At 49.0% G+C, this 24213-nt stretch overlaps 1 protein-coding gene across 2 annotated transcripts in view; it reads left to right on the forward strand.

The window, feature by feature from the left end:
* RBL1 (RB transcriptional corepressor like 1) overlaps window positions 1-24213 on the forward strand; it is a 51333-nt gene that overhangs the window by 22357 nt on the left and 4763 nt on the right. For both annotated transcript variants that reach the window (XM_056845035.1, XM_056845036.1), the window contains exons 17-19: window positions 10908-11084; window positions 12307-12378; window positions 12545-12614. In XM_056845035.1, the coding sequence (XP_056701013.1) occupies window positions 10908-11084; window positions 12307-12378; window positions 12545-12614 (319 nt within the window). The remainder of the gene's footprint in view (window positions 1-10907; window positions 11085-12306; window positions 12379-12544; window positions 12615-24213) is intronic.

The following is a 24213-nucleotide window of genomic DNA, read 5'->3' on the forward strand; positions in this document are numbered from 1 at the left end:
ATATTGATTTGGGTCCACGTATATGTTTGTCTGAGCAAAAGTACCTCACTTGGACAGGAGTGCGCTGATTCTCTCCCTCATTGTAGTTCTACCTGAACCCCCCCCCCCAGCTGCTCCAAAAGTTATACAATGGAATGTATTGGAAAATCGCAAACCTAGCATGCATGAACAGAAATACTTCTCGGTTCTGGGTGGAAGGGCATCTTGCATCCGTGGGTATTACCGTCACGTGCCCAGGGAGGCAGGACCAAAACATTTTTCTTCAGCTTCCTGTCTCCCTGGGCGGGAAACCCAGTTTCCGTCCTGCCTTGTGTAGGGTGGCAGCGTTTCTTGTGAGCTCCATGGGTAGTGCAGCTATCCTTGTCTTGTGTGTTCCTTCCTACTTGTTTGTCTCTCCAAGCCCAAATGATGAATGCCTTTAGGGATTCCATGGCCCCCTTATTGCAGGGTCTAGACCTCTCCCAAGCTCGTTCCTCCAACCTCCAAAACCAGGGAAGAGGGGAACAGGAAGGTCATCCAAACGTGCAATGGCGTACTAAAGCAGCCCTAAAATCGCAACCCACTGTTCAATCCTATCAAGCCTCAGATGACTACCTATCAGTGGCTTCTGACACTGAAACCAGAGAGGAAGGAGAATTTGACTCAGACGAGGACACTCCAGTCCTCTTAGAGGAACAGCATCCTCGTCTGTTTCTGGCAGAGGACTTCCAGGCTCTCCTGACTAAAGCACTAGTTGCGCTAGATCTCAATGAAGATCCAGATCCTGTTTCTGATCCTAAACCAAAATCCAAAAAGAAGGGAGCCAGGGAGTTCTTTCCCAGCACCAAACCCCGGATTGGGGAGATTCCCTTCCCTGAATTCTTGAAACTCAAGTCCAAACTGAATTTGACAAGCCCCTCGCGAATAGGCAGTTTTCTGCCAACATCAAAAAGCTTTACACCATGGTGCCACAGGCCATGTCACTGTTCCAACTCCCGCTCATAGATGCCCCGGTGGCAGCTGTCCACTCTCCAGATCTGCCCTCTGAGGACTGGATGGGGAGCATCAGGGATCCTCTCGATTGGAAGGCTGAAATTTTATCCAAAAAAGTACACGAGGCCTCCACCCTGGCTATTCAAGCCTCTGCGGCAACCTCACTCATGGCTAGAGCCTCTATAGTTTGGCTCAGAAAAATCATTCAGTTGTACACTGGGGACAATCGCAAACTGACTGAAGGGCTCAATAGGCTCCTCAAAGCATCAGCCTTTATGGCAGACGCATCCTTGGATGCCATGTCCTTCGCAGCAAGGGCTACATCTTCCAACATAGCCATCAGACGGGCGCTGTGGATCCGCCCCTGGCAGAACGAATTAAAGAACAAAACTCTAACTATGTCTTACCCTTATACAGGGGGGAAGCTCTTCGGCGAGAGACTAGAAAAGATTCTAGTCGAAAATAAAGATAAAAAGAAGGTCCTTCCCAGATCTTACAAAAGAGATGGGAGGTCCTCATCCTCCTTCCCCAACTTCAGGTCATCCCACACTCTCGCACCCTTTAGACAAGATCAAAGAAGGGGTACATGGGGCAATAGCAGCAACTACAGGGGATCATCTCGCGGGGGGGGGGGATTTTTTTCATCCCCCCCAGGGACACCAACAATTCTCCAACAAGGGAGACAAGTTCCCCAAGACCCCCAGTGACGCCAGCCTCCCAGAGATAGGGGGCAGGCTCCTCCTTTTCCGCGAAGCGTGGAAAAGATCTTACACAGATGCCTGGGTATCTCAGGTCATTCAATCGGGATACCTCATAGACTTCTCCAAAATTCCCCGGGACAAATTTGTAAATTCCGCAAGATCAGTGCGAATAGAGAAACACCAGAGAACACTGGAGGCAATTCTGCATCTCCGGCAAATCCAGGCCATAGAACCAATCCCTCAAAACGAACAGGGCAGCGGAGTATATTCAATTTTCTTTACAGTCCCCAAGAAAAATGGGGACTGGAGAGCTGTTTTAGACCTAAAGCACCTGAACAGGAGCGTTCGTTACAGAAAGTTCCGCATGGAGACACTCCGGTCCATACTAGAAGCCCTTCAATTGGATCAGTATCTCACCTCCCTGGACCTGAAGGAGGCATACCTTCATGTCCCCATCCATCAACCCCATCGCAGGTTCCTCTGTTTCTGTTACAATGGAAATCACTATCAGTTCAAGGCCCTCCCCTTCGGTCTGATGTCTGCCCCCCGCGTCTTCACCAAAATTTTGGTGACGCTGGTAGCACTGATCCGACAGGAGGGGATCACTGTGTTCCCATATCTAGACAACCTCCTGATCTGCTCAAAGTCCAAAGAACAGGCATTAGCTCACACTGCCAGAGTAATCCAGGTTCTCACTTCGCATGGCTTTCTAGTAAATATGGAGAAAAGCCATCTGACCCCCTCACAAAGGATGGAACACCTGGGGGTCATCATAGACACATACAGGAACTTAGTCATCCTGCCCCAGGACAAGATAACCAAACTACAGACACTGGTCAGAGCCACCATCCGCTCCACTCGGGGCAAAATCATGAACCTAGCCAAGCTGCTAGGGAACATGGTAGCCTGTATCATTGCGGTACCGTGGGCCAGGTTGCACTCAAGGGAACTGCAGACGTTACTTCAGCCATATCAGGACCTAATAACGCAGAGCAGGGACAGGACAATATCCTTGCCTCTAGCCTTTCGAAAATCCCTGGTCTGGTGGCTCAAGAGCAGCAACCTCAACAGAGGGTTGCACTTCTTAGTGGAGGATCAAATCCAGGTGTTCACAGATGCCAGCCTGGAGGTGGGGGGCCTCCTGTCAGTCCCTTGTGGCTCAGGGGTCCTGGTCCGAAAAGGAAAGAATACTACACATAAACAGACTGGAATTGAGGGTGATTTAGTTAGCTTTGCTCCACTTCCAACCCTCTCTACGACACAAGCATGTTTTGGTCCGAACGGACAACATTTCGGCCAAAGCTTATATCACCAAGCAGGGGGGGTCAAGGTCTCCCAGCCTCCACAAGGAGGCAAAAGCGATTCTTGCTTGGGCAGAGTCAAACCTGTTATCTCTTTCTGCAGAACATATCAGCGGCGTTCTAAATTACAAAGCCGACTGGTTGAGTCGACAAGTCCTGGACGAGGGGGAATGGTCCCTCAACGAGTCCATCTTCAATCTGATTCAGTTCGGCCAGCCCCAAGTGGATCTTTTTGCCTCGGCAAGCAACCATCTTCTTCCCAGGTTCTTCACCCGATACTTTCACCCGGAGGCAGAGAACATGGACGCTCTAGTGCCATGTTGGCGAACCTATGGCACGCGTGCCACTTCCGGCACGCGTCGCCCTTTCCGCCGGCACGCCCGGCTTGCCGCTGCTCAGCTGTTCCTCACCCCTCCCTCTCCGCTTCCTCCCAGTCGCTGGCCTTTCCGGCTTTGCCCCGCCCACCTCCCGGGTGCCTCGTGGTTCCCAGCAGTCCGAGGCAGGAGCTGCCTGCCTGCCTGCTGCCCCCAGAGGCCCTCCCACGCCCGGCAGCAGCAGCTCGGCTGAACTTTCAACTGGGCGCTCACCGGCTCTCTCTCCAACCCCGGCTTCTACTGCAGCTTCGTGGAGTGCTGCCCCGGCCAGCAGGACCGGCCCAACTGAACAGGTAGTGCTTTGAGGGAGGCCGGGTCCGCGGGGGGGGGGGGTGGCCAGGCCGGTGGAGGAAGCGGAGGCTGGGTGGTGGAGAACAGGGCGCCAGGACTGAGAAGAAGGAGCGGAGATGGGGCCGGTTCCATGGGCTGGTGCAACGGAACTGGGATTGGGTGGCCGGGGAGGACAGGGAGAATTGGGTGGAGGGGGGGATCTGGGACAGCAGAACTGGGGCCGTTGCAACGTTTGCGTTTGATCGGCATGCAGAAGGCCCCAGGTTCAATGCCCAGCCTCTCCAGTTAAAGCAGGGGTGGGGAACGTTCGGCCCCCGGCCTGCCTGCCAAGGCCAGGAGCTTCATGGCCCACCTGCCGAGGCCTGGAGCTCCACGGAGCTAGCTATCACTAGCCAGGCCCTCCTCTCAGCTTCGCTGGAAGGCGGGACCGCATGCATACAAAAGGGAAGGTTGCTTGTGTGATTGTGGGGGCTTACTTGCTTCCTTCCCTGTTTGCTTCCTTGCTTGGGGTGGGAGAGAAGCTGCAGGGGCGACTTCCCAATCACGCCCTGTTGCTAGTGCAGCCTGGTGCTTGCTTGCTTGCTTGCTTGGGGCAGGGGAGAAGCTACGGAGTTTTCTCCACATTGTGCTTGCATGGTGCTTGCTTGCTTGCAGCCTGGTGCCTCCTTGCTAGGGGCAGGGGAGAAGCTACGGAGGTTTCTCCCCATTGTGCTTTCATGAGTGTGTGTGTGTGTGTGGGCAGAAGCCGGGGAGGCGATTTCCCAAGCGCGCCCAGCTGCTCGTGCAGCCGGGTGGTTGTTTGGGGGGGCAGGGGAAAAGCTGTGGAGGCGTCTTCCCAATTGTGCTTGCTTGCTTCCCTGCTTGCTTCCTTGTTTGCTGGGGGCAGGGGGCAGGGAGGGGGGGGCGCAGAGGCAACTTCCCAGTTGTGCCCGGCTGCTCGTGCAGCCGGTTTCTTGCTTGCTTGCTTCCCTGCTTGCTTCCTTGTTTGCTGGGGGCAGGGGGCAGGGAGGGGGGGCGCAGAGGCAACTTCCCAGTTGTGCCCGGCTGGGGGCAGGGGGCAGGGAGGGGGGGGCGCAGAGGCAACTTCCCAGTTGTGCCCGGCTGCTCGTGCAGCCGGTTTCTTGCTTGCTTGCTTCCCTGCTTGCTTCCTTGTTTGCTGGGGGCAGGGGGCAGGGAGGGGGGGGCGCAGAGGCAACTTCCCAGTTGTGCCCGGCTGCTCGTGCAGCCGGTTTCTTGCTTGCTTGCTTCCCTGCTTGCTTCCTTGTTTGCTGGGGGCAGGGGGGCAGGGAGGGGGGGGGGGCGCAGAGGCAACTTCCCAGTTGTGCCCGGCTGCTCGTGCAGCCGGTTTCTTGCTTGCTTCCTTCCCTGCTTGCTTCCTTGTTTGCTGGGAGCAGGGGGCAGGGAGGGGGGGGGGCGCAGAGGCAACTTCCCAGTTGTGCCCGGCTGCTCGTGCAGCCGGTTTCTTGCTTGCTTCCTTCCCTGCTTGCTTCCTTGTTTGCTGGGGGCAGGGAGGGGGGGCCCCCGCAGAGGCGACTTCCCAGTTGTGCCCGGCTGCTCGTGCAGCCGGATTCTTGCTTGCTTCCTTGCTTGCTGGGGTGGGGGAGAAGCTGTGGAGGCGACTTCCCAGTCGCTCCTGGTTGCTAGTTCAGCCAGGTGCTTGCTTGCTAGGAGGGGCAGGGGAGAAGCTACGGAGGTTTCTCCCCATTGTGCTTGCATGAGTGAGTGAGTGTGTGTGTGGGGGGGGGAGACGCTGGGGAGGTTTGCACATGTGTGTGAGGGGGAGAAGCTGGGAACCCCTCTCTTTCATTCCTTCCTTTCCCTCGTCCTTCCCCTTCCTTCTCTGCACAGCCTCTGCTAGGGTTGCCAACCTCCAGGTGGTGGCTGGAGACCTGGCAACCCTAGCCTCCCCCCCCCACAGGAGATCTATGCCTGGTATGGCCCTCGAATAATGTTATAAGTATACAAATGGCCCTTGGCAGGAAAAAGGTTCCCCACCCCTGAGTTAAAGGGACCATGCTGGCTGCTTGGGGGCAGCGGACGGAGGAGCGGTGGGGGGAAGGAGGATGAAGTCGGCTCCCTACTCGTGAGTCGCCTGCCCCCGTGGAGCGTGCATGCATCTCCCCAGCCCTCCCACCAGGGTATCCGCCCACCGCGCATGCGAGAGCTGCCGGGTTGGTGGGCGAGTGGAGAGCAGCGGCTCAAGTTTCAGTAGTAAAGCTCAAATGGCTTGTGGGGGGGGGGAATCAGCCTCCATTTACAGAGTCTGGATTTTTTTTGGGGGGGGTCGTTTGCTAGTGGAGTTTGCAGGTGGGAGAGGGAAGGGGTTGGGGTGGGGAGCAGGCGTCGCTAGGGTGGGAGCTGCCCCCTGGGGCAGGGGGTCGGGTGAAGTGGTTGGATTTTGGTCCCCCTCCTTGCTGTCCTGGAAATAGGGAGCAAGGGGGAGGGGTGGGTTCAGAAGGTACAGGGAGAATTGTATTGGAAGTAGCAAGAAGGGCAGGAGGTCCTGCGGGGGTTAGCCATGTTCTGGGCGTGGAGCGGGGGTCACTGGGGGGGGGGGCTTACCATTTGTTACATTGGAGCTCCGTATTATAGTTATTGGCAATTTGCCTGGGGAGGGGCCGTGGTAGAGCATCTGCTTGGCATGCAGAAGGTCCCAGGTTCAATCCCAGCATCTCCGGCTAAAGGGATTAGGCAAGGAGGTGAAAGACCCCTGCCTGAGACCCTGGAGAGCCGCTGCCAGTCTGAGTAGAGTAGACAATTCTGACTTGGATGGACCAAGGGTCTGGTTCAGTATAAGGCAGCTTCATGTGCTTTAAGCCTCTTATTTATGCAAATTCCCCAAGAAGGGAATATCAATGTCTTTAGTGTTAACTAATAAATGTTTGCTATTTTTAGAGATAGATTTGTATTGGGTGCTTCATTTTTTTTTTTTTAATGTCTTTTTGTAGACTTCAAGTCTTTTGGGACACCCAAAAATGAGTACTGCAAAAAAAGCAAAAACAGATAGTGGAAGATTATTCCAAGAGGCCTGGACAGAGTCATTTGGAGTGATTGAACGCAGTGGGAAAGCGTTATGTATTCTGTGTAATGAAAGAGTTGTGTGTCGCACATCAAGTGTCAGACGGCACTTTGACACCAACCACAAAAGTGTTGCTGAACTTGGTGAAGCTGAAAGAAAAGAGTTTCTTGAGGGAAAATTGAGGAATTATCATTCCAAGTCTCTCAGTTTTTCAAACTACCTTTCTAGAACAAATCATCTGACAGCTGCCAGTTTTCAAATTTCACTGTGCATAGCAAAACATGGTAAGCCCCTCTCTGATGGGGATATGATCAAAACAGCCATGTTGACTGGGAGTAATTCTCTTTTTCAAGATTTCCCAAACAAGGATAAAATTATTCAACGCATCTCTGAGATGCCACTTAGCAGAAATACTGTTAAAGATCGAGTCCAGCGCATGGCAAATGATGTTAGTCAGCAGCTCACCACTGACTTACAAAAGGCAGCCTGTTACTCCATGTGCTTGGATGAAAGCACAGATATAAATAATCATGCAAGGCTAGCAGTAATTTTGCGTTATGCTGTTGGTGACATCATGAGAGAAGAGCTGGTGAAACTGGTGTCTTTGCCTACAAGAACACAAGGGATAGATATCTTCAATGCTGTGAAGGAGGCTTTTTTGTCCCAAGACATAAGACTAGAAAAAGTGGTTTCAATAACTAGTGATGGGGCACCTTCTATGGTGGGGGCAACCTCTGGTTTCATACAATTCTTTGTTAAAGAAACAAAACATCAAGTCATTCAGTTCCACTGTATTATACATCAAGAAGCTCTTTGTGCCAGGGACAGAAGCAAAAAATTGGACAATGTCCTCAAAGATGTCACAAAAATGGTGAATTACATCACGGCTCGTGCTCTGAATTGTCGACAGTTTCAAGCACTTCTTGAGGAGGTTCAGGCACAGTATAATTGTCTACTTATGTACAATAATGTCCGGTGGCTGAGCAGAGGACGAGTCCTGGAGAGATTTGTAGCCTGCTTGGATGAAATTAGGCTGTTTATGAATGAAAAAGGGCAGGAATATCCACAGCTCACTGATATGGCCTGGCTTACCAACCTCATGTTTTTTACAGATTTTACACAACACTTCAATGTATTGAACAAACAACTACAAGGCGTAGGGAAAACAGCAGAAAGGATGTTTTGTGATATCAAAGCATTTGAGAGAAAACTGCAGGTTTTTGAAAGAGACCTTGAAAGTGGGCAGCTGAAATATTTTCCAAAACTAAAAATGCATTTAGAAAATTCTACAACATTTGCAGACAATCCTACAAGCCATCAGGAAATCTACAAGGAATTTTCTAGCATTGTAGCAGCTGCACAGGTGAATTTTAGCAACAGATTTTTACAGTTCCGTAAGATGGAGACAACCCTGTGTTTTCTTACTTCTCCAGATAAAGCCAAATTTGAAGAGCTTGATCTTTCCTGCCTACACTGGTTAGATTTAGAAAATCTGGAAATGGAGCTAATAGAATTTCAAGAAAGCTCTATCTGGAAAAATAAATTCTGTGACCTGCGTGAAACACTTGAGAAGATAGAAGGGATGCCAAAGGATAGCACAGTTAGTTCTGAAAACGAAATCCTTAAAGTGTGGAATTCTCTGCCAAATAATTTTAAGTCAATGAAAGCACTTGGGATTGCTTTCCTTACTTTGTTTGGATCGTCTTATGCTTGTGAGCAGCTGTTTTCAGCTTTGAATTATATCAAATCTGACACCAGAAACAGACTAACAGATGACCTGAGTGCTGCATGTGTTGCTCTCAAACTTACAAAGTATGAGCCAAGGGTGGACAAATTATCAGCAAGCACACAACAGCAAAAATCACATTAATTGTTCAAAAGCATGCCAAATGCAAACTTTTACCTTTCAATAAAAAGTTGTTTGTATCATTGAAAGCTCTGTTATTGTGTTTTTCTTTTAAGGCAAAAGATGTTAATAATGTATGTGTTGTTTTTTCTAAACTAAAACCTCAGTATTCAGATTAAATTGCCGCATTGGCACTCGGCGATAAATAAGTGGGTTTTGGGTTGCAGTTTGGGCACTCGGTCTCTAAAAGGTTCGCCATCACTGCTCTAGTGGCTCCACGGCCACAGGAGCTCCTGTTCACATTCCCGCCCATCCCCATACTTCCGAGGGTCGTACGGAAAATCAGGAAAGAGAGAGCAACAGTTATACTCATTGCTCCTCTATGGCCGAGGAGACCATGGTTTCCCAGCCTACAGAAAATGTCCATCCAACTCCCCTGGGAGCTCCCATCCATTCCGGAGCTACTACATCAGGGTCCTCTGTATCACCAGGAACCTCAATGGCTGCGCTTAACCGCGTGGAAATTGAGCGGGGATCACTCTTAGATTGGCTACTCGCCCGCAGTGGTGGATACAATACTAGAGGCCAGAAAACCATCGACCAGGAGGATTTATAATACCTCCTGGAGAACCTTTGTTCTTTGGTGCAAACGAAAGTCAGTTGATCCACTTTCCCCAGGGAATCCCAAAATCCTGGAATTCCTGCACGAGGGCCTGGAACTGGGTCTAAAAGCATCCACCTTGCGTAGGCAAGTGGCAGCCCTCTCAACTATTCTAACTGAGGTCGAGGGGTTCCCCCTGTTCCGACACCCACATATAATAGCTTTCCTAAAGGGTGTCACACAAACCAGGCCACCGGTAGTGCACCATTTTCCCTCCTGGCGCCTCAATGTGGTCCTCACGGCACTGACTCGACCACCCTTCGAGCCAATCAAGGAAGTTCCCTTAAGAATTCTGAGGATGAAAACTATTTTCCTCACAGAGGTGACCTCCACTCGACGCGTTTCCGAGCTTGGAGTCCTTTCATCTAGAGAGGGTTTCTGTATTTTTCATAGGGACAAGGTAGTGTTGAGAACGGATCCCTCCTTTATACCTAAGGTTAATTCCCTGTTTCACAGGTCACAGGAACTTCACTTACCTTCCTTTTGCACTCATCCTGCACATCCCAGGGAAAAGGAGTGGCACAAGTTGGATCTACGCAGGTTGCTGAAGGTGTACCTTAAACGCACAGCCTCCATTAGGAAATCCGACACTCTTTTCAATTCCTTAACTAATCCAAACAAAGGGGGGGAAATGTCCAGCCCCGCCATCAGTGCGGCAGTCAAACAGTGCATTGTTGAGGCTTACAAGGCCACCAAAATTCCTCCCCCCTCAGCCATTACCGCACACTCAGTGTGCAGTGCGGCCACGTCGGCAGCCTTCGATAGGCAAGCTTCATTGGAAGAAATATGTAGAGCGGCCACCTGGTCAACGGCCTCTACATTTATCAAACATTATAAAATCGACTCTAGGGCCTCTGCTGATGCCGCCTTCGGTAGGAGGGTCTTATAGCAGGTCTTGGATTAATCCTGACTCCCAACCCGGGGACATAGCTCTTGGATATCCCACGAATGCAAGATGCCCTTCCACCCAGAACCGAGAACTGAGCCTTGTTTACTCACCGTGACGGCTCCTTCTGTTCTGGGTTGAAGGGCATCTTGCCCGCCCTTCTCAGATCCAAGACACCGCTGTTATCTAGATTTAGAATGTTTAGGACGGGGGTCACAACAGTTATGATTCTACTTATAGTACTCCCTATGTCCGCCAATCTAGTTATGGGTCTTTCCCTTATTGTTCCTTATTTGTTGTTATTCTCTTTGAAGGAGCTCACTGTTTATTACGTGTCCAGTTCTGTTGTTTGCCTTTTGTGCACTTACCTGTCTCCATAGCTCGGCGAGTCAGAAAACTGGGTTTCCCGCCCAGGGAGATAGGAAGCTGAAGAAAAAATTTTTGGTCCTGCCTCCCTGGGCACGTGACGGTAATACCCACGGATGCACGATGCCCTTCAACCCAGAACAGAAGGAGCCGTCACGGTGAGTAAACAAGGCTCGTTCTACATGTGCAAGTGTGGGCAAATTGATGAGTATCAATAAAACTTAAACCGCTTTGGATTGCTAGTCTGAAATTCTACTGACAGATTTATCTAGGATTTAGATATTTTTTAAAATTCTGGTTTTCATTTAGTGTCCTTAAAAAGTGGAGAGAACTGTATATAAATATTTTAAAACAGTTGAAATTAATGAATTGAACGCAAAAAATGGGGTAGTGTTTGTAAATTTCCACCACCGGCTCTGCTTGTTCCTCAGATTACTGAACTTAAAAAAAAAATCAATTTCACTTAATGTTCTGCCTTGTTTCATCTTAGGTATATCATCTGGCAAGCGTACGCTTGCGTGATTTATGCTTGAGACTGGATGTTTCCAATGATTTGCGGAGGAAAATGTGGACATGTTTTGAATTCACATTAGTTAATTGCACAGATCTAATGAAAGAGAGGCACTTGGATCAGCTCCTTCTCTGTGCTTTTTACATCATGGCAAAAGTAAGGTCCTCTTGTTGATGCATGATTAGTTGTTTCAAGATTACTTCAGTCTTGATTTTTCTAGCTGTTATTCTTTATCTCTTTGCATCACCTTTACTTGTACCTGCAGAGAGCCTCAGTTTGGAAACTTCTATAGCTTCTAGGCTTAAAAAAAAAACCCTTCCCCTCAGAGGCATCGTGCCAACTGTGCATGATCAAGGAGGAAGGAGTCATAGTTCTTTAGTACCATAAATAAAAAAGACTTTTCCACAATAGCTGCTTAAAAACTTGGTGTGGCATTACATTTTTTGAAGAACTGAATGGGAAGCTGCAATTCTTCCCCTTTGAGCATGTGCAGCTGGCGTTAAATTTCTGAGGGAAATGGGTATTTTTTTTGTCTAAAAGCCAGCTCTGGACATTTCCAATTCAAAGCAGGCATAAAGCCCATTAATGTGAACATAAAGATGACCAGTCAAAGAATAATCACCCAGGCCAAATCTGCTATACAACTTATTCTAGACCCCTGCAAAGTAATTCTCGAGATCTTCCGAACTCCTAAGGTTACTCCACTAACATCTTGACATAGGGAGCTGTGGGGAGTCTGCTATCTGATTTGACCAAAGTTCCTAGCATTGATAACACTGAACATTGTGGTTTCTGTTATCAGTTGCTGTCATTAAAGCCCACTTCTATATCTCAACCATTTGAGATGCAACTGGGAGGATCTTTGAATGCACAGCAACCATCAGTTTTGAACATGGCTGCCACTATAAGTTTTCAGGCAAAACTAACTCTGGCATCCTCTTCACACTACCCAAACCCTTACTCATACATCATGTGAAAACAGTTCATGTGACTTGTGCGACCAGAGTGTTAAAGCCCCCCCCCCCCCACTTTGACCTATTAATTATTTTCCCACCCTACTCTTGGCAGCCCTGATGTTTGATGAACACATGCCACCAACAAGCTCAATATAGACTGTTGCTGGGATGGAAATAGCCCTGTAGACCATATGAAATCATTCATGCATTGGACCTCTGGAATTTCCGCTGGTCTCCAGGCTACAGTGATCAATTCACCTGGAGAAAATGGCTGCTGTTGGGGGGGGGGGTGGCACCACATCCTGACTGAGCTCTCTCCCCCAAACCCCACCGTGCCCAGGCTCTACCCCAAATCTCCAGGAATTTCCCAGCCAAAATTGGCTACTCTGTTTTCCTGTATGATGTTTGACTTTTTTGTTCAGGTGTCCACAGAGGAAAGAACTTTTCAGGACATAATCGAAAGCTATAGAAACCAGCCACAAGCAAACAGCCAAGTAAGTATTTTTTTAAAACCAACATAAGCATAAAGTATTTTGCTGTGACCTTCTAATATACAAATAATATTGTATTTGTTTCTTAATTGCACTTAAGAGAATATTCTCATATTATATGCCAATGTATCTGTAATTACAAAAACCTACATTTCCCCACTTGCTGTAGGTCTATAGAAGTGTTTTGTTGAAAAAAGTACCCATAGAGGTAGATATAAAAGAAGAGGTTTCAGAAGAAGGTAAGCAAACAATTGTTCTATGTTTAAATTTTACTGGAGATTAATGTGGCACATGAGGGTGTCCTTTAATATATATGACATTCAGAAACAGACGTGTGTGTTCTGCAAACTGTACTACAAATTATACAGTTGTATGTGTCCATCCAGTCAGATTTGTATAGAATCGAAAAGAATCTGAATGCATCTAATTCAGTCATTTGTATGGTGGCAAGAATCTTCAGACCAAAACACGCATAACAGATTAACCTACATAATAGAAAAATCCAGTGTGCATGAGACAAAGCAGAGTGGATGTACAACCAAAGTGATTCAAGTTAATCAAGCTGCATACCAGTGATTTTCAGCCTTTCCAGAACGAGGAATCACCTTTAACTCCTAGGAAGCATCTTAGAATTGTGTGTGGTATCACAGTGATGTGACAGAAGATGGGGAGGCAGAGTTCTGATTTTACTAGTGTCAACACAAGGCAAACACTTGGAGATGTACTGTAGAGAGGAACAGGCTAAAAGGTTAGAACCATGGAGGAATCCTTTCTACCCCTGTGTCCTTGAGTTGCTGTCCTGCTTCTCCTTCGTTTAAAGTTGGACAGGGGACAGCTTTCCCTGTTGATATTGTTGGACCTCTCAGCAGCCATTGACTCAAATGACCACCCCATTCTTTTCTACCAGCTTGAATATGGACTCTTCTGTCTGACTGGACACAAAGAGTCTCCATTGGAGGTACAGAAATAACTGGGTGGAATTTATCTTGTGGACTGCAGCAGGTTCTATTCTTTCATCCATGCTCTTTAATATATACATGAGGCCACTAAATGATATTTTCCGGAGCTTTGAGGTTGGGTGTCATCAGTATCCAACTCTATATTTCAGATCTGTTCTCCAGATGTGTTTGTCTTGGCTATGAACTGGTCCTTTGAGTCTGTGGTCAAGTGGCTAAGGTGGAACAAACTGAAGCTGAATCCAGACAAGACAGAGCTAATGCTGGTTGAGAAGGGTGATATTCTAGAGCAGGGGTGGGGAACCTCCAGCCTGCGGGCCGGATCCGGCCCGCGAGATCATTTTGTCTGGCCCCCGGCCCACCTGCCGAGGCTGGGAGCTCCACGGCCCACCTGCCGAGGCCAGGGAGCTCCATGGAGCTAGCTGTCGCTAGACAGGCCCTCATCTCAGCACTTCAGGCTTCACTGGGAAGCCAGAGCGCCTGCACACAAAGCTGAAGGTCCCCCGCAGCCCTCCCCGTGCTCCATTCCCCCGGCCTGCGTGCTGCCTCAGGAGGGCCCCCCCGCAGCCCTCCCCGTGCTCCATTCTCCCGAGCTGCGCGCTGCCGCGGGAGGGCCCACCCCAGCTCCATGCCCCCGGCCTGCGCGCTGCCGCGGGAGGGTCCCCCGCCAGCCCTCCCCGTGCTCCATTACCCCGGTTTGCGCGCTGCCACGGGAGGGCCCCCCCCGTAGCCCTCCCCGTGCTCCATTCCCCCGGCCTGCGAGCTGCCGCGGGAGGGTCCCTCCCCAGCCCTCCCCGTGCTCCATTCTCCCGTCCTGTGAGCTGCCGCGGGAGGGGCCCCCCCCAGCTCCATGCCCCCGGCCTGCGCGCTGCCGCGGGTGGGTCCCCCACCAGCCCTCCCCATACTCCATTCCCCCAGCCTGTGCGCTGCCGCGGGAGGGCCCCCCCCCCCCGCAGCCCTTCCCATGCTCCATTCCCCTGGCCTGCGCGCTGCCGCGGGAGGGTCCCTCCCCAGCCCTCCCCGTGTTTAATTCCCCCGGCCTGCGCGCTGCCACCAGAGGATCCCCCCAGCCCTCCCCGTGTATGTGTGTGTGTGTGCGAGATCCCCGGGCTGCTGGTGAGTGCGTGTGTGTGTGTGGGGGGGGAGAAGCCTCCCATCCTCTCTTTTCTTCCTTCCTTCCCTTCTTTCCTTCTTTCTTTTCTTCCTTCCTTCCTTCCGTCCTCCCTTCCCTTCCCTCTTTTTCTCTTTTTCTCTTTTTCTCTTTTTCTTTTTCTCTTTTTCTCTTTCTTTTTCTCTTTCTTTTTCTCTTTCTTTTTCTCTTTCTTTCTTTCTTTCTTTCTTTCTTTCTCTTTCTTTCTCTTTCTTTCTTTCTTTCTTTCTTTCTTTCTTTCTTTCTTTCTTTCTTTCTTTCTTTCTTTCTTTCTTTCTTTCTTTCTTTCTTTCTTTCTTTCTTTCTTTCTTTCTTTCTTGCCAACTCTCTCACCTAGAGACAGCTGATCTGGCCACGCTGATCCATTCTTCTGTAACCTCGTGGTTCAATTACTGAAATGAGCTCTACATGTCCTTGAAGACAACCCAGAAACGACAACTGGTCCAGAATATGGCAGCCTGACTGTTGTCGGGCTAGCCGCTGGGAACATACGTTGCCCATTTTGAAACCGCTACATTGGCTGCCAGTCTGTTTTTGAGTTCAATTCAAGTTGCTGGTTGTGACCTTTGAAGTCCTTCATGACCTGGGATGCACATTTTCATGGACTGCCCTATCTTAGCATGGGAGGATGACCCTGAAGGGACCCTGAGCCAGCACCAGTACTGCCCCCTGAGCTAGTATCGCCCCTAGACCTGGAGGCCCCAACATGGATATGCCCATTACCAGACCCACCACAGTCTCCCAAAACGCCCAGCAGCAGAGGAGGTGAAGGGCTAGGGCTGAGGCATGGACCATGTATCAGAGGAGCATGCCTGTTGTTTTGGGTGTGGTGGAGCGCAGGCAGGATGGTGCTGCTGCGCTCGTCTTGTTTGTGGCTTCCTGGAGGCACCTGGTTGGCCACTGTGTGAACAGACTGCTGGACTTGATGGGCCTTGGTCTGATCCAGCAGGGCCTTTCTTATGTTCTTAATGACCAGGTGCAGGCGTGCACACAACTGGCAGCTGGCAGCCTCCCTTCTACAAAGGAAGTGCTGAAAGAGGCTGCTGAGTCATCATAGGATCTGAGTCAGCTTGCAGGGAATCAGTGACACCAGTAGGGAACCTCCCTATATCGGATTAACTTGTCTGCAGTCTTGGTGACTTATTTCATCAGTTGCCTGACCTGTCGTATCTAATCATGTTACCCAACACTTGGACTGCTTTTGAAATGCCTAACCTGACTCTGGACTGAGACATTGGACTGCCTTCTGGCTTTGCCTTTGATTGTGTTGACGGACGCTGAAGTGTGACTTTTGGACTGTTGCCTGAGAACCCCTGCTGTTGGGACCCGGGGGGTACCTGGGTCTTGCTTCCCATCTTGTGGTCAGGATGCACATATTTGAAGGACCATCTCCTTCCATATGTCCCTGTGTGCCAGCTAGGGTAACCAGGCAGCCATCTATTGGCTATCCCTCCACGTAGGGGGGCCTTTTCCATCATGGCTCCAGCTCTGTAGAATGGGCTACCTGAAGAGGTGAAAGGGAGTGCCTGATAAGAAGCCACACGACTGCCCGCCCAGTGAGTTCTTGTTAGGGTTGCTGCTATCACATAAAGTTAACAAATCCTCACACCTCAGTGCCGGTAGCCGCCATCATCCCCTTCCGATATCTCAAACAGTTAGAACCCGAAGGGGCAAGCCTCCAGCCTTCCTGGGACTTTAATTGGGAAAACCGACCCTGCAAAGTAGACCACCTGCAGTGTGAATGTAACAAAATAGGTATCTGGTAGGTGGGCCACTTGGGCCAAGGAACTGGAATTAGATTGAAGCCAGCCTGGAAACAAAAACACCCACAAGAATCAAGATTAAGGTAATTTATTAAATTTGTGCAGAATACTTTCGAAATGACATAAGCAGTGAGAAGGCAAAACAAGAAAGCTAATTCAAATATCTAGCTACACAGTTTAGCAAGCTGGTTCAGACTTTTAGTAATTGGCAGAGTTACAAAAGGCATAGATGTTACCAGGTTCTCAAAGCTGAATTTCTCCAGCACCAGAGTCCAGTTAGTCAGCATGTCTGACCTAGAAAATAATCAAAGCATCAGAAGGATGGGCCATGATACCAGAGCTTAGCATCAAGCTTCCATAAGTTTGCATAGGCTAGAATGGGTAGCTTTATCCCCAGAATTCTCTGTGGTCCAGACTTGCTGGACCAATCAGAATTGTGGATGATCTAAATTAATTGCGTATCTGTTGCTGACCATGTGGCCTCAAAGGTCACAGTGTGACGAGGCAGGAAAGCTGGCTGCAATCCATCTTTCGGCCCATTCTGTCACAGGTGTCAGCAATATGTTTCCCTAACTGAATGGAATGCAGTTAATGGTGGGGCCAAGGAGATTGTCCTTGGAAATCTAGGGAGGATGAGCCATAACTTATGTGGTACCGGGAGGCTTAACATGGGTGCAACAATTCACAGCTGGGCTAAATCATGCCTGCATTCCAGTTGTTTTCCACTTTAATATCACAGTATAATTTAGCTAGGCCCGAAATGAAGCCTGAGTGACAGAACCAGTGTTTAAAGGAACAGAAACAAGAATTTAAGGGACTTAATTTCTTGACAGTGCCCTCCTTGGAGATCTTCAGGAAGTGCTGTAAAGCCTGCCTGTTTGCCAGGGCTTTTGAGGGGGTATGAATGGCAGACATCTTTTAAGGAGTGGGTGGGGAAAATTTGGGGTTTGCTATTTTGTTTTTGGTCTTAACAGAGAAAGGTTTTTAACTATTATTGTAAGCTGCCTTGAACCACAAGGAAAGACGAGATGTAAATGTTTTAATAAATTAATAAATAAAATTCCCCTCTCATCTCACATGCAAAGAAAAGAAAAATGTATGATGCTCTTGTCTTCTGTGTATGTGAGCTAGCAGCAGGTGTCCCCCCCCCCCCCGCACCAGTAGACAGCTCTGTAGGGATTCAAAACCCAGGTGAGGCTGCACAGCCTACCTGGAGGGTCCCTACACATAGGCTTTACTGGGAAATGGTCTCACAAGCCCTGTTCCCGTTATTTGGGGAGCTCAGAAAGTTCAATTGCCAGCCTGGGTCAACAGCCACTGTCTAGTCCTTTTAATCTCTAAATGTCCTACACAAGGTACATCATGAACCAACTCCATTAACATCATTCTATACAACTTAGGTACAACAAGCTGTTTAACTGGTTCCCAAGACACCCGTCTGTCCTGTGGCTTCCAAGGCTTATGTAGCCTGCCTTGATCCCAAATAAACCTATTCTTTAAGGGTCTCAGAGAATTCTGCTTCTTTCTCCAAGACTAGAAGAAGAAGAGCTGGTTTTTATACTTTTCTGCTTTTCTCTACCTTTAAGGAGTCTCAGTGTGGCTTACAATTTCCTTCCCTTACCCTCCCCACAACAGACACCTTGTGAGGTAGGCAGGGCTGAGAGAGTTTGGAGAGAACTGTGACTAGCCCAAGGTCACCCAGCAGGCTTCATGTGTAGGAGTGGGGAAACAAACCCAGTTCACCAGATTAGAGTCTGCCACTCATGTGGAGGAGCAGGGCATCAAACCCGGTTCTCCAGATTAAAATCTGCCGCTCTTAACTACTACATCACGCTGGTGAAGTGTCTCTAAGCTTGTGTCCATAAGAACTTCCTGCTAGGCAGAGTTCCTGCTAGAACTCCTCCCCCCCAGATTACTGGCTATACCCTTCCAAGTAACGTAAGCCATTTATTTTCCTTGGGCTGGTTGAGTCTCAGACCCCACAGATACACTTTGCCCCTCATACCCTACTTCAAGAGTTTGGCTACTAGGGAGGTAGTTGCTTAAATATCTAGTATATAAATAAATGGGCTGATCTGGTTCATGTGTGGAAATTATGTTCATCTTCGTGGCTTCTGTGCAGGCACACATGGGACTGCGCGTGCGCAGAGCCAGCCGGAGACAGACTTGTCAGCTTCTAGAAAGCTCAAATACACAGAGTGCTCCCCCTCCCCTCTCGCACGGAGCCGTAATTTTCCCGCCTGGACGGTCACGTGACAAGAGGGGGGGGGAGCACTCTCCCTCAGTTCTCTTTCTGCCGCCGTAGAGAGAGGACACTGTTAGCTTCGTTGAAGAAAGCTTACTGAGGTAAAATTTTCTGAGAAAACGTATAATGGAGTCAAAAGGAAAAGGAACTCCTTTTAAAAAGTGCCAGTCGTGCGGCACTAAAATGGCAACATCTGACTCTCACCAGAATTGCCTTTTATGTCTGGGAGAGGGGCATATTCCCTCAAAGTGTCGTGCCTGTGACCTCCTTACACCCAGAACCAGACAGGAGAGAGAGTCCCGGCTAAAAGCCCATTTATATGAAGTGTCATTGGGCCCAGATAAGAGGGATGGAGTTTCCACGAAGGAACCGTCTCCCTCAGTGCCTCTTGCCCCGATTGTGCCGACTTCAAAGAAAGCGAAGTCAAAGAGGGCTAATAAACAGGCCACGTCAGACCCATCGAAGGAGGGGGAGAAAGACGTGAGCCCAGGGAGAAAGCGAGCTAAAGAAAGAGCGGCAGAATCAACATCGGGGCCAGCAAAACCTGCCCCTCAGCGCCGCTCGCCGTCAGCCTCACCTCGGCGCCGACGCTCGCCTCCTGTAACTCGGGGCCGAAGCCCCATCCGGCGCACCCCGACGCCGAGTTATGACGCGGGATCACCCATCCTTCTGCACTCAGCAGCTGGCTCCCCCAACAACCCATTGCCTTTCTGCCGCGAGCAACATATGCTCAGCGTCAATCGGCGTCAAGAAGGCTACAGGAGAAGCCGATCCCCGCTGCAGCGTCAGTCTCTCTCTCCACTGACATTTGTGCGGCCGCACACACCTTCGCCGTCATGCCGACGCCGAGAGACAAGGAGTCCCTCTACTGGTAGAAGGAGGGAAGATCAGCAACACAGTCTTATCAGACGGTCCCCTCAGTACGATCAACAAGGGTTTCCTTACCAGGACCGTGATTGGTATGATTATGCCCCCTGCTCCTGCTGTAGGGGACATCCTTCTGGCTATTCTGAGAGGAGCTGTCATAATAATCCTCCATCACTTGGCAGACCTTACCAGGAACCTGTGGCCCCAAAAGACCACACAGCCCCAGGTGCAAGCAGCTCACCACGTCGTGATAGAGCTCCTTTATCAGAGTCGGTGCAGGGTCCAAATGATGATTCATCTGATGAGGAGGATGACTCCTACTTGCCTTCACCTGCAGAAGTAGCGGGGGATCCCACACCAGTCCCGACTTCTGATGATATCAGACTGTATTCAGAACAACTAATTAGAATGGCCAAGGCGCTGAATATTGATTACCAACAGTCTGAACCTCGCACATCTGACCCGATAATGGACATTCTGTATACTGAGGACAATGGGCCTATTGCTTTGCCAATGGTTCAAGCTATTATGGACATTGTTATTGCCAATTGGAAAAATCCAGCTATGAGCTCTGGATCTATACGTAAATTGGAGAATCTGTACAAAATCCGTCATGAGGGTTGTGAATTTCTGTTTAAACATCCTCCTGCAAATTCAACTATTACTGAGTCTCTCCCATCCAAATATAGAGCTGGCTCAATGTCTGCGCCACATGATAAAGAAGGGAGTAAACTAGATATGTTAGGCCGTAGATCATATTCATGTGCAGCATTAGGCCTTAGAATTGCAAATTTCTTTGCTATTATGAGTCGATATCAGTATTACTTATGGGACCGTATGTCTCATCACATTGACTCCCTCAACGATGACCAGAAACCCTTGGCCAAGGTGGTTCAGTCAGAGGGTATGCGTTTGGGGAAACAGCAGATAAATGCAGCTCGCCACATGGCAGACAGCTGCAGTAAATCAATGTCTGCAGCCATTCAGTTGAGACGGCATTCTTGGCTAAGGTCATCTGGCCTTTCTTTTGATAACAGAGCCAGAATTGAAGATTTACCTTTCGAAGGTAAAACACTCTTTAGCGAAGAGACGGATACAATGCTCGACCGTCTTAGAAAAAACAGGTATAATGCACGTTCTCTGGGGCTTGCCCCTCAATCTTTGCCCCAATTTAAACAACGTTATTTCCCTAAGCATGGCCAACACTTTCAACGGCCATACAGACCCCAGGCTGCAAACTACCAACCATATCGTTCTTCCTTCCCACAATCCAACCAGGGAAGAAAGTTTCACGGTAGACAACGAGGCAAGAGACGTCCTCAATCCCCACCTGATCTTTCCCACAAGGGAAAGGGCCTGCCATGACTAGATGCTCATACCATGTTTAATAACAGGTTACGCCAATTCCTCCCTGCTTGGCAGTTGGTTACAGTTGACACCTGGGTTTTGACCATAATAAAAGATGGCTATTTTCTTGAATTCAAGCACATGCCTCCTTCTTCCCCTCCAATACCCAACCGTGACCCATCATCCCCCTTGCTGCAACACGAAGTTGCTCAATTGGTCTCTAAAGGTGCTGTCCGGAGGGTGGTTGACTCTGATAAAGGTGTTGGGTTCTATTCCAGATACTTTTTGATTGATAAAAAGGGAGGTGGAAAGCGTCCAATATTGGATTTAAGGAGGCTAAACAAGTATTTGTATATAAAGAAGTTCAGGATGTTGTCTCTACCTGATGTTCTCACATTATTAGATTCAAATTCCTGGTTTGTTGGGCTGGATCTCAAAGATGCCTATTTTCATGTTGCTATCAATGAATCTTGTAGACGTTTTCTGAGGTTTACTGTTCAGAATGATCACTATGAGTACAATGTTTTGCCTTTTGGGTTGGCTACTGCTCCCCGGATTTTTTCCAAATGTATCTCAGCTGTAATAGCTTTCCTGGTTATGCACGGGTGCACCATTTACCCATATTTAGATGACTGGTTGCTAGTGGGCCCCTCTAGGGAAGAGTTGCATAACCAGGTCTCCTTAACGTTGTCCACATGTGCTGACTTAGGTCTAGTGGTTAACCACGACAAATCCTCCTTACAGCCAACACAAAATTTACAATTCATAGGAGCATGCTTAGATGCCACCCAAGGGAAAGCTTTTCTCCCCATCAGTAGGATACGGGCCATACAAAAATTGGTAGCTAGTTTTACAAAACATCGTTACCAAAGGGCTATCAAAATACAACGCTTGCTTGGTCTGATGGCATCTACTACCTCTGTAGTTGCATGTGCCCGTCTGTATATGAGGCCACTGCAGCTATGGTTCCTGCAGCATTTTAGACCGAACTGGGACCCCCCAAGGATTAAATTGTCAATACCCAGATCTGTTCTCAGATCATTAACGTGGTGGGGTGAAGAGAGTAATCTGTCCCAAGGTGTCTGCTTTGGGGTCAGGGAACATCGGTTACAATTATTTACCGATGCTTCTTTATCTGGTTGGGGTGCCCATTGTAATGGTTTACATGTCAGTGGCCTTTGGTCACCATCGGAGAAAAAGCTGCATATTAATGTACTAGAGTTAAGGGCTATTAGATACGCTCTTCTTTCTTTTGCAGCTTTGACCAGAGATACATCAGTTCTCATCGTGACAGACAATGTCCCAGCAAAGTTCTATATCTGCAAACAAGGGGGCACAGGGTCCCGAAGGTTATGCAGGGAAGCCTGCACCATCTGGCACTGGGCTGTCTCCCATCACACATGGCTATCAGCGATCCACATAGCCGGGGAGGACAATGTTGTAGCCGACAGATTGAGCAGACAGAATGCACAGCATCACGAGTGGGAACTTCAGACCAGTTACCTCGAACCAGTATTTCAGGAATGGGGGTATCCCTTAATAGACCTGTTTGCTACATCACGCAACAAAAAGTGTCCCCATTACTGCTCCAGAGCAGCGATAGGTCCATGCTCCATGGGGGATGCTTTTCAGATGCCGTGGTCACAGGGGCTCCTCTACGCTTTCCCCCCTTTTCCGTTACTCAACAAGGTAGTAGCGAAAATAAAAGCGGACAGGGCTTCTTGCATACTAATTGCACCACACTGGCCACGGAGAGTATGGTTCTCCACGCTCTGGGCATTAGCTCGACAAAGATACATCACTCTCCCGGTTCAAGACGACCTGCTAGAGTTCGGTTCACTACGCCACCACGATGTGAGGTCGCTACATCTCACGGCATGGCTCATCAACATGTAAATGAATGGTCGGCTAGGGTAGCTAATGTTTTGCTTTCCTGCCGTAAACCTTCCACCAGGCGCTCATATGCTCATAAATGGAAACGTTTTGTCTCTTGGACTGTTACTCAGGGCTTACAACCTGACTCCTGTCCTTTACCTAAAGTGTTTGATTACTTGTTGACTTTAAAAGACTCTGGTTTATCCAATGCGTCCATTAAAGTTCATCTAGCCGCAATTTCAGCTTTCCACATTGGTTTTGACTCTAAATCCCTCTTCGCCAACCAACATTCTAAAAAATTTCTGAAGGGACTTAATAATCTATTCCCGCCAGTGTCACAACCTACACCACAATGGACTTTATCCTTAGTTCTGTCCCAACTTATGTACCCACCATTTGAACCCTTGGCAACCTGTGACTTCAGCTACCTGTCATACAAGACGGCATTCTTAGTGGCGATCACTTCGACCCGCAGAGTGGGAGATTTAAGAGCACTTCGTTGTGACCATCCTTTCCTAAAATTCTACAGTGATAAAGTGGTCCTTCGACCTAGTTTGGACTTTTTACCTAAAGTCGTGTCCAGATTCCACATTTCACAAGACATTGTGCTTCCGGTGTTCTTCCCAGACCCGGAATCATCCCCAGATAAGACACTACACACTTTAGATGTTCGTAGAGCGTTGTTATTTTATTTGAAGCGAACATTGCCCTTCAGAAAGGATAAACATTTGTTTATATGTTTTAAAGGGGCAAACAGAGGTCAATCAGTCTCATCACAGACTTTATCCAGGTGGGTGGTGCAAGCCATTAAGAGAGCATATGAGGAGGCGAAGCAAGAGTGCCCGCTACATATCAGGGCTCATTCCACCAGGGCGCAAGCTTCATCAGCTGCTTTTGCATCCCATGTTGATCTTCGGGAGATATGCAGAGCAGCCACCTGGTCTACGCCATCTACCTTTATACGCCACTACTCGATGGATGTAGATTCCAGGAGAGATGCAGCTGTGGGGAAAGCAGTGCTTCAGTCTCTGTTCCGTTGAGCAGCCACACCCCACCTCCTACAAGTAAGTGAGCTTGCTATTCTCCCATGTGGGACTGCACAGAAGCCACGAAGATGAAAAACAGTGTTGCACTTACCTGTAACTGTTGTTCATCGAGTGGTCTTCTGTGCAGGCACACATCCCTCCCTCCTACCCCGCTGTGGACTGCCCGGACTGTTTATAGTGCTTATGGTAGCTCTACGGCGGCATAGGAGAACTGAGGGAGAGTGCTCCCCCCCCTCTTGTCACGTGACCGTCCAGGCGGGAAAATTACGGCTCCGTGCGAGAGGGGAGGGGGAGCACTCTGTGTATTTGAGCTTTCTAGAAGCTGACAAGTCTGTCTCCGGCTGGCTCTGCGCACGCGCAGTCCCATGTGTGCCTGCACAGAAGACCACTCGATGAACAACAGTTACAGGTAAGTGCAACACTGTTTTTTTTCCATATCTTTCTGTGTCACATTTATCCATCCACCTTTCAACAGTATTACTATCCTACATCTCTGAATTTGAAGGGAAAGGGATGTATGTTGCTAAATCTTTCCAGGAATGGAAGATTACTAACTGGATATCAGATGGGGGGATACCAGAGGGAAAAG

The sequence above is a fragment of the Euleptes europaea genome, chromosome 2 (assembly GCF_029931775.1).
Source record: "Euleptes europaea isolate rEulEur1 chromosome 2, rEulEur1.hap1, whole genome shotgun sequence".
Lineage (NCBI taxonomy): Eukaryota > Metazoa > Chordata > Lepidosauria > Squamata > Sphaerodactylidae > Euleptes > Euleptes europaea.